Source organism: Lactuca saligna, chromosome 4 (assembly GCF_052625555.1).
Source record: "Lactuca saligna cultivar CGN05327 chromosome 4, ASM5262555v1, whole genome shotgun sequence".
Classification (NCBI taxonomy): Eukaryota; Viridiplantae; Streptophyta; class Magnoliopsida; order Asterales; family Asteraceae; genus Lactuca; species Lactuca saligna.
In genome coordinates, this window is record NC_136420.1 from 73,698,858 (window position 1) to 73,709,079 (window position 10,222).

The 10,222-nt window shown below is 30.6% G+C and overlaps 2 protein-coding genes across 2 annotated transcripts; one reads left to right on the forward strand and one right to left on the reverse strand.

Moving 5' to 3' along the window:
• Nucleotides 1-499: 499 nt before the first annotated feature.
• Nucleotides 500-2,211, forward strand: LOC145038615 (protein translation factor SUI1 homolog). The gene is made up of 5 exons (XM_078986919.1): nt 500-694; nt 1,193-1,305; nt 1,387-1,592; nt 1,701-1,754; nt 1,844-2,211. The coding sequence occupies exons 2-5, from the start codon at nt 1,269-1,271 to the stop codon at nt 1,886-1,888; spliced, it is 342 nt and encodes a 113-aa protein (XP_078843045.1). The 5' UTR covers nt 500-694; nt 1,193-1,268; the 3' UTR covers nt 1,889-2,211.
• Nucleotides 2,212-7,307: 5,096 nt separating this feature from the next.
• LOC145038616 (postsynaptic protein-like protein) lies at nt 7,308-8,683 on the reverse strand. The gene is made up of 4 exons (XM_078986920.1): nt 8,568-8,683; nt 8,294-8,411; nt 7,769-7,860; nt 7,308-7,543 (listed from the first exon to the last, which is right to left on the reverse strand). The coding sequence occupies exons 1-4, from the start codon at nt 8,581-8,583 to the stop codon at nt 7,479-7,481; spliced, it is 291 nt and encodes a 96-aa protein (XP_078843046.1). The 5' UTR covers nt 8,584-8,683; the 3' UTR covers nt 7,308-7,478.
• Nucleotides 8,684-10,222: the final 1,539 nt, after the last annotated feature.

Here is a 10,222-nt window from a genome sequence, read left to right on the forward strand (position 1 = left end):
TGTATAATTGGTGGATATCGTTGATAGTTGGTTTGCGCAAATATCATTGCCTGTAAACCAAAGTAGCAATTTTGGAGAACTTTTACACACACTCACATACGGTACGGTCGAACATCCTCAAATACTCGTCTCATTTTGAAGTTTTTTTTTAATCTAATAAGTTATAAACTAATTTAAATATAAAAAATATGACTTTTAAAAAATGATTTTTTGATGGTAACTATTTTTAAAAGTGCTTATTAGCTCCTCAAGCACCTTTTAGATTTATTGGTTTAAAAAAAAAAATCAATAAACATTGTTCATAAATCTTAAACACCCATGGATAGACTAAAATTGCCTCAAATAAGAAAAAACGATATGAGTCAAATCTATAAATTCTATAATTTTATTAATTTGGTCTTTTAATATGTCAAAATTGTATAACACCAATTAATCTATCGCCTCTTTTTAAAACAATTGGCTTGATTTAAATTTTTAACTTGGTTTTTTGGAAAAATGGTAGAGCTTACAACTCCAAACAGAAATCGCGTAGAATGCGGTGGTTTTAAGCCACCGGGAAATCAAAACAGTGGCCGATATAAAACAGGAGTCTCAACCATCCACCATTCCAAATTGCTTCTACATTACCCTCATTCAATCCATTCCTCCATCTCCATCGTCTCCGATCGCCGATTCTTTCTTCCGTTCCTGTCAGGTAATCCTTTCATCTAATTTTCATTCTTCTTCTTTTCTTCGCTCTCTTCCATGATATTCGTTGTTCTAAATCTCTTTTTGTTTGATTACTCTTCAATTTCTATGACGTTTTTATGAGATCAACCAAACGATGCTTATCTTCCACAATCACGTCACGGAATCAGATGTTGATTATGAAAATCGCAAACGATTTTGATCATATTCCGTTGTTAAATAATGTTTGAGTTGGATCATCGGTTTCTTCGTTCAGATCTTCACATTTTCTTTAATTAGTTTTTATTAAACGATTTTTCGTTTTGCTGCAATTTCCGGATGTTTTCTTCCTAATCCGATTTTGGATGCGTTATCTTTCTTCATCATTACCGGAAATTAAGATGTAATTACGCTAATGATTTGATTATGAATTAATCATGTAAACTGTTGTTGAAATTGATTAGAAACGAACGAAGACTGAACACATCTGAATTTGAAGTTTTAAGAGTAATTGTGTTGTTTTCAGTTGTGTTCTTCTGTTCAACACGAAGAAGGCTGTTTGCTTGCGTGGTTGTGGCCTCCAATTCTAGCACTCAAGTTTAATGTCTGAGCTCGACATCCAGATTCCAACTGCCTTTGGTATGTTTTTTTGATGATTATGAGTTGTTTGAAAATATATGGAAGCATTAATATTAATGGTGAGATTTGTGATTGATGAAGATCCATTCGCTGAGGCAAATGCTGAGAACTCAGGTGCTGGGTCAAAGGAATACGTTCATATACGTATACAGCAACGCAATGGTAGGAAAAGCCTGACCACTGTTCAAGGCTTGAAGAAAGAATTCAGCTACAACAAGATCCTTAAAGACCTTAAAAAAGAGTTTTGCTGCAATGGTACTGTTGTTCAAGACCCTGAACTTGGCAAGGTCTCTCTCTCTCTCTCTCTCTCTCTCTCTCTCTCTCTCTAAGTAAAAGACAAAAATGCCCACAAGTGGAATCATGAGAGAGATATAACAAACGGGATATGTTTACAGGTTATCCAACTTCAAGGTGATCAAAGGAAGAACGTATCCACATTTCTCGTTCAAGTAATAATCTTTGTTATTATTACAGCTAGTTTAGAAGCATTTATTTTTGTTACATGGATTTGTTGTAATTTATATGTGGATTTTGCCAGGCTGGCATTGTGAAGAAAGAACACATCAAAATTCATGGTTTTTAAATAGCGACGGCGGCGACATAACATTCTGCTTGCAACTTGTGCTGTATCTAAGCGATATTAGCTCTTTGTGTTGCTTGTTATTTTTCATCATCTGCTCAAATCATCTTTTATTTATTCATTTATAATAATAATAATAATAATAATAATAATAATAATAATAATAATAATAATAATAACCAAATGTTAGAAATTAGAGATTGTAAAATCTTGAAAATAAATAGGTCGCGTGTAAGTATGGGTCACGAAAGGGCGATCTTTGTTTGTTTTTGTGATAATGTAACGGGGAATATTTATCTAATTCTAATGTACATGGATTTTTTTACGTTTGCTCCCATGCCTTGTGTTTGTATGTTTTTTCATGAATTACGTGATCTTATTTGTATGTCACTTCCTACCGAGTACTGTTTTGGAAACTTCTGAAAAAATGGACTCCGCCTTTGAACTTCATTTCAAAAGGTATTCATGAATTCGAGATAGCAGATTAGTTTTCATGTGATTTCTTACTATGATTTGAAGTAGGAATTACTATAATTGTCGTCCGAAATCCTTAGAATGACTTTGAAACGATTTGTATTAGAAGGAGAAGGTTCATTTTTTAACCATATAATTGTTTTAAAGAATTGTATGTTTTTTTTTTATTATTATTTTTTTATCAAAATCTTCAACATCCATTATTTTGCCACCTAAGAGCCGATTAGTTGGATTAAAACGGATGATATGAGCTGAGATTTATCGGTCCTATGAATCTGTTCCCGTGGGCCGAACTGCGTTAAGCTCTTATTCCATGATTTTGTAATCGCCTTCGACAAGTGAGGAGACCTGATTCAAATTAAAAAAGAACGTCTAGGAAGGTGCATTACGCGCCTTTGACAAATGATTTTTTTCCCTTTTCTCTTAAGAATTTATTTGATAGGAACATGCTAAACAAAAAGAAAAAGAAAATGGTTGTTTTTCATCGGAATGGGACATGTTAAACACAATCCCCTTTCTTTCTCTCCAGTGTCAGTCCAAACGTATATGGGGTTCGGGACAAAAAGAAAAAAAAAAAAGCTCTTTAAAGACAAATATAATAAAGATTAAAAAAATATTATTTGTTCTTTACTATAAATACGTTCAATCAGCAATAACAAAAAAACCAAATTGTTTATCTTTTGAACTAGTTTAAATTTGAAACAATTTTAGACCTTAAAAATCATTTAGGTAATAACTGTTTTATATATATACACACTATATATCCAAAAACTTTTGGGCCCCCTAGAGACATGAGTTCTGGACGGTCGCCCGGGTTGCCCACTGTTTGGACCGACCATGTTTCTCTCTATTATGCAATTTTTAGGTGTACTCATTTAGTCCAAACATATTTCCATAAGTAGACAAAAGGCTACTCGTTGGTAGAATACAAACCATATGCTATTGAACTTAGCATTACTCAAGTTTTATTACTATTATTATTATTATTATTATTATTATTATTATTATTTAAGAAATGCTTCTTTAGAAAGCTGGAAGTTATAGAACATGGAGGGTTATGCGCTAGGTTAGACAATGTGTTCTTGTTGATAGAAGTGCGTTAGAATTGATTCATGATTATCACCATATAATACCAATTGTGAGAATTGGGGATCCCATTACCACATTTAGAAATTAAGGATTGTAGAAAGTTAACACTTCATAATATGCGAATCCTCACGATTACGATGTCCGAAGATATAGTTTTTCAACTTAATGAAAAGAATTCAAGAAGAGCGTAGGGTGAGTGCAACACTTGAGGAGCGAGTTGAAATGAACGATATTTCAATAAACTTAACTGAACGTTTCATGCAATTGTTTGAAGTTCACTTAGACATTCCTCGGTTGCACCGTACGAAATTCCCAACTATACATGGCTATTACATTTACAGATAATGTAATCTAATTTTGAAAAGTAATATATGGTTTTCACGAAGGGAATTACTTTTAATTTCATTAGTTAAAGCAAAACTCAAAACAATTCACATCTTTCTTTGTAAACTCGATTTGATATGGATAAAAGTTCACATCTTTCTTGATGCGGATAAAAGTTCGGGGTTGATTATTTGAAGATATAACAGTAAAGAAAAAGGTTGGTAAAGCTTATTTTTGTGAACTCTATTTGATGAACTCGTTTTCAGATATGAATGTTATTAGCCTATTACTATTCGTTTTCAGATATGAATGTTACTAATTATTAACCAAAGCTTGTATTTTTGTATTTGTGAAACTTGTGTCCAGAATGTACATTATCTAGTATGGAACACGCATGATGTATAAGTACACTAGAATGATTATGTGTTGAACAAATTTGCTATTTTCCAAAATGGGGAAGAAATTCATTCATAAATGCTAGTTTAATCAATAACAATCATGAAGATGGCCCGTTGATGAATGGTGCTCATATCCCCCCCCCCCCCCCCCGCGGGTCTAGAGTTAGGGGTGGCGGCCATGTCGTGTTGGGTTGTTGGGTCGCAGGTTGACAGATCATAAAAACTCAACCCAGACACGACTCATATAAGTATTATTGTCGACTTGCTCAACCCTAACTTGGATTAGTCATAAACAGGTAAACCCACATAAATCGTTTACTTATACGAGTTTGCGGGTTCATGAGTCAAATTCGGTTTCATTCGTCAGATTAAGGTTCGTAAGTTAGAATCGTATTCATGGGTCATGGGAAATAAAGTCTAAACATAATGTATTTACTTTTTAGTCTCTACTCTCACATTTATTTTATATATATATATATATATATATATATATATATATATATATATATATATATATATATATATATATATATATATATATATATATAGGCTTAGGGAATATGTAGCTGTTATGTACTTAATTTTAGATATAGAACCATAAAAAGCTACGTAGTTTTAACTAAATGCAATCAAATCTTTGTACCATCTTTTCTTACATCCACTGTTAGAGTTTATGCTAAGCTTTGTATATAGTTTTATGGAATTTTATAAGTTTAATTGTACACCACAAACCATGTATAAGAATATTTTACCAACTACTTGTAGGTTTCAAAATTGAAATTTAATACATAAAACTACTTTAAAAGATTGAAATTATTCATTAAAAAACCCACTAAACTTCTTTCCATAATCCAGGATAGAAAAAATATACAAGTACACATATGATAGGTATTGAAGGAAGTTATGAAACCTACTAGAGGTCTAATAAAAACACATTCAAAATAGATAGATTTTAAGGATGAATCACGAAATCAAATATAATATGAATTCAAAGGAAATAGGAAGAAACTAACAATGAAAGAAAATTTTGTTGTTTAAACAAAATGAAATCAGTTTTGATGGTTCTATACGTAACATTACATATATCACAACCACATATTCATTTTTCTATATATATATATATATATATATATATATATATATATATATATATATATATATATATATATATATATATATATATATATATATATATATATATATATATATATATTCACTATGGTGCAATTAAAATCCCCCATTTTACTCTTACTATTAGATTTATATTTTTATATTTTATATTGACTAAATTCATTTCCTATTAACTTTAATATCACATATTAAACTCGTAATGGTTATATATTATTCTTAACAACTAGTTGTGAGATTCAAGTATTACATGAGTTAATTAAAAAAAAATTAATATAAATATCAAAATATTTAACAACTTTGAATTTATAAGAAAATAAGAAAAATAATAAATTATTATAATGGAGATGTTTTGTATCTTTTAAATTTAAACAAATAATTTAAATAAATAAGAAACTAATGAACTTTAATTTTGAGAATTTTGAAATTAAAATGTAAGTTCATAAATGAAATTGATATCAATTTATTACTATATTTATTGTAATTTTACATTAAAATATAATGGGGAATCTCATAAAATCGAAAAACTCATAAAATGATATATATATATAAAAAATCAAAATAACCACAAAAATGACATTTAGCAATTTGAATGAGAGTATTACTAGCGGCAAAAAAACATTTATTTATTAGAGATGATTTTTAAAAATTTAAAACTATAACATAATAATTTAGGTAACTTTTGAAAAATTCTTTATGATCAAGAAATATTATAGGATGATATTTTTAGATAATATATAATCTTAAAGGATCACACTAGAACAACTTAACTTGATGTTAATGTATTATTTATAATAACTTGATCCTTGATAAATATTTATATTTCTTGTATATGATTGGAAAAATTATTATTTTGTGGAAACAACATTTTACCAACATAAATGAAATTATTATTTTTAAGAAATAATAATAAATACAATATTAACTAGTTATATTCATAATGTATGATTATATATGTCATCTATATTTATTTGAGTAGTTTGAGTAACCATCTACTTAGAATATGTAACTAGTTAGTTGGAAACTTGAGTGAAAAACACTCTTGATCCTTGACTTCTTGCACAAAACCGTAGACCTCTTTAATATGTTCAGGCTTCTTTGTGGTCTTGCTTCTTACATCACATACTTGTCATAAAAGAGACACGTGTTGACTTGTTTAAGATATGGTGCTTTAGTGCATGTGTGGTAGTATATAAAGATGAGATATGATTTAAAAAAAAAACAAAAAAAAAACCAAAAAAACAAAACAAAAAAAAAAAAGTACACTTCTCATTTTTTTCTCCAAGTGGTGGATTTCCAAGACTTTTCCCCTCTTCTGAGTGCTTATTAGTTGCTTCGCTTTAAGACTATTTGATATGTCTTTAAGGTTTAAGAACAACTAAAATATACAAGGACTAGCATCCAAATCAAGTATAAGAATTGATGGTGTTTCTAACTAAGACAGATTTCTACATTTATATTCTTCATTAACTTCCAACGTCTCAAGCGTATCAAAATTTTCAAAAGTTGTAGCTCTTTCTTCCTATTGTTGTTTTAATCTTTCAATGCTTTGCAAAATTATCCTTGGTATACTAAACTGGTTTTAAGTTTATTCACAATTTTAAACCTTCCGATACCATTTTTAGTGTTTTCAGAAACCGGTTTTTAAATAAAAACCAACAACTTTCATATCTATTTTAAAAAAGAAAAGAATCATATATTTTTATTTCTAGTATTATAACTTATTTATTACATTAAATGTTATTGTCAATCAATATTTCTTTTTAAAAACATAACATATATGTACAAAATAACAAATTGGACGATGAAGCTTTATAAAATAATTCACAAAGATGAGAATGATGTAGTTAATCTAAGAGAAAAAAAAACCCTTTGAAAAATGGTCAACGGAGAAAGTTTATGATAATTTTTCGTTAAACAAAGTTAGTTAAAACATAATATAACAAAAACAAAACGAAAAAACTTACGACAAAAAAAGTGTCAACGACTAAATAATACAAAAAAATAACTAACGTAAGAAAAATGATTAAATAGCAATAGTGTTAAACCGTTAAGTAATATGTAACCCAGCATTACAATCGTTACATGAAAGATCATAAAAGGATATAACCGATAAAGTTAGCTAAAACAAAAATCAACCATCATACAAAAACAAAAGAACAACTTCATTATTTATTTTATTACACATTGCTTTGCTTGTAATTCTTGGTGTCTAGAACTTGTTTTCCACACATTGCACAAACACCTACACCAAAAAATCATTAAATGTGAATCACATGTCATGACCAAACCTAACACAGTTACACAGATAACATTATACATTATACTGTGTTTGATATGCATTGTACCGTGACCAAAAAAGATATGATAAGCAGGGGCAAGGACACACTTTAAATATTTTGTATGTGTAAAAGACGATAATGCCCTTGGTTTTAAAAATAATTCTAGAAAGCTTTGGGGGGTAGTGTACCTTTGGAGTAGGCGCATGTATGGCAATACTTGCCATTTTGGTGGACTTGCTGCTTGCAGATGATGCACTTGGTTGTTCCTAATGGTGACCATCTAAAAGAAATAAACAAATAAAATAAAATAATTAGTGTTTTCACATATGTATAATCACATTTTACAAAATATATAGATATATCTATATTCTATAATGAAAGCATAATGCCATAATCATCAATGTAGCAATTAGCTAGAGAAATAAACATGTTCTTAGCTAGAGAAATAACCAAATTGAAGGTTTTCAATACTCCCATGGATAACAATTAACACATACCTAAAACCTATACATTCTACCTGATTCCTTATCTATGTTGTTGAAAATTGAAATAGAATTTGGTGTTATGAATGGAAACCATGAGTTTTTTGGGTTTTGAACTTTGACTAACATTGATCTTAACAGGATAAGAGGTTCTGAATGAATCGGTAGGTTTTCTGGGATCTTGAAAATATAATTTAAAAGAAAAAAAAAAGGAACGAAGGAAAAAGTTGCCTGTTTTTCTTGGAGAGAAGCTTGTTTTCGTTGATCTTACGACCACCGCCTTCGGTGGTGTTGCTTGCTCCTTCTTTCCACTTATCTGGCACAATTACTTTCGATAATTTCTTCTCACCTGTTTCAATTTCGTCCCCAAATATTAAAACCCTAGAAAATTCTTAACACGAAATTGAATTTTACATAACAAATTATCTGAGATTATTGGGAACACAGTTAGATTTATTGGGTAAATCAAAGTAAGACATCAAGAATCAAAAGAGAGAGGACTTACACTTCTCGCAAACCATCGTAGCTGTGAGATTTCCGGAGAGTAAAAAAAGGAAGAGAAGACCGAGAGAGGATGAACAAATATTCACGTTGCTTAACCCCGTTGGGAAGAATTATTCGGAACGGACTAAAATGCCCTTTCTCTATATACGTTTTATATTTATATAAAAAAATTTAGGGTAAATTACACCAATCTTCCCTCGTACATATGTTCAAAAGCGTGTTTAGTCCCTATTCTAAAAAATTAATTCGGATCGTTCCTCGTTTGTTTAAAACTTGCACAGTTCATTCCTCTGGACATAAAAAGACTATTTTACCCTTAAAAAATAATTTTTTTAATTTTCTTTTATTGTTTTTTCATTTTTTAAATTAAACAAATATATATATATATATATATATATATATATATATATATATATATATATATATATATATATATATATATCAGGTACCCCCCCCCCCTTCCCTTTCCCAGTGTCCTTTCCTCTCACAGGAAACCTTCCCATCTCCGATCAAAATCCTTAGGAGAATCACCGACAGATTTTCCACTGCCATTTCATTTTGGTTCTAGACTCGTCTCACCACCTATTCTCTTCCTCTTTACTCGACTTAAAATCGGCCTCACCTACACCATGTACAACCTCCCTCTTACCATCTAACAACCTCCTGAATCCACCGGTCAGACTTTAACTATGGTTGCTACACAATTTAGAAGAAGAGATTATCAGAGGAGGTGATGCTTGATCTGAAATCCCCAAAGTGAAATCTGTCATGAAATGCCCAAAGTTCTTGCTATAAAACCACACATTTCCCCTATATGAATCTAAAACCCTAGGCGTACAGGTGAAGAAGGAGATCGTCGATCGAAAAAGGAGCAGGACAGAGATGTATTACAGGTGATGACGCACAGGTAAAGAAGAAGATTGTCGATCTCGAAACCCTAGGCGGCGATTTGAAACCCTTATATGTGTTCTTGGTTGTTGAAGGTCGTCGACGGGACAACAGTTGTGCTTGGTGGTTGAAACTAACTCACAATGAAGAGGATGGTTGGATGGTGGAGAAGATTACAAGATGATGAGTGGAGAATAAGGGATATCTAATCGGAAAAGGAGGATGAGAGAGATGTCATGGTTCTGGAAAATAATGGTCGTGAGTGGTGCTCCGAAAATGGTGGCGGGTGGTTTTTCGACGATGTTGGTAGTCGGTGGTCCGGCGATGGTGGTCCGCCCGGAAAGAAAATTGTGGTGTTTGATATTTTTTGTGAGGGTGAGGTTTTGGAAATAAGGAGATATACATTTTTCTAGATATTAATTTATAACTAATATCAATAAAAAATAAAAAATAATTGGAAATTATATAAAAAGGGCATTATGGTCATTTCAGATTTGATATGGATGAAATTTGCAATAAAACAACATATCAGGGGCGAAGCATGCAAACATTAAACAAACGAGGGACAGTCCAAGTTGAATTTTGAAAATAAGGACTAAACACGCTTTCTGGCTTGTGTACGAGGGACGGTTGATGTAATTTACCCAAAAATTTAATTCAAAAGACTAATAATTAAAACTTCTTTTAATTAATTTTTACAAACTATATTCAAAACGTTCAATTGTTTAATATTTTTTATAGATTAAATTGCAATTGACCCATGTGTTT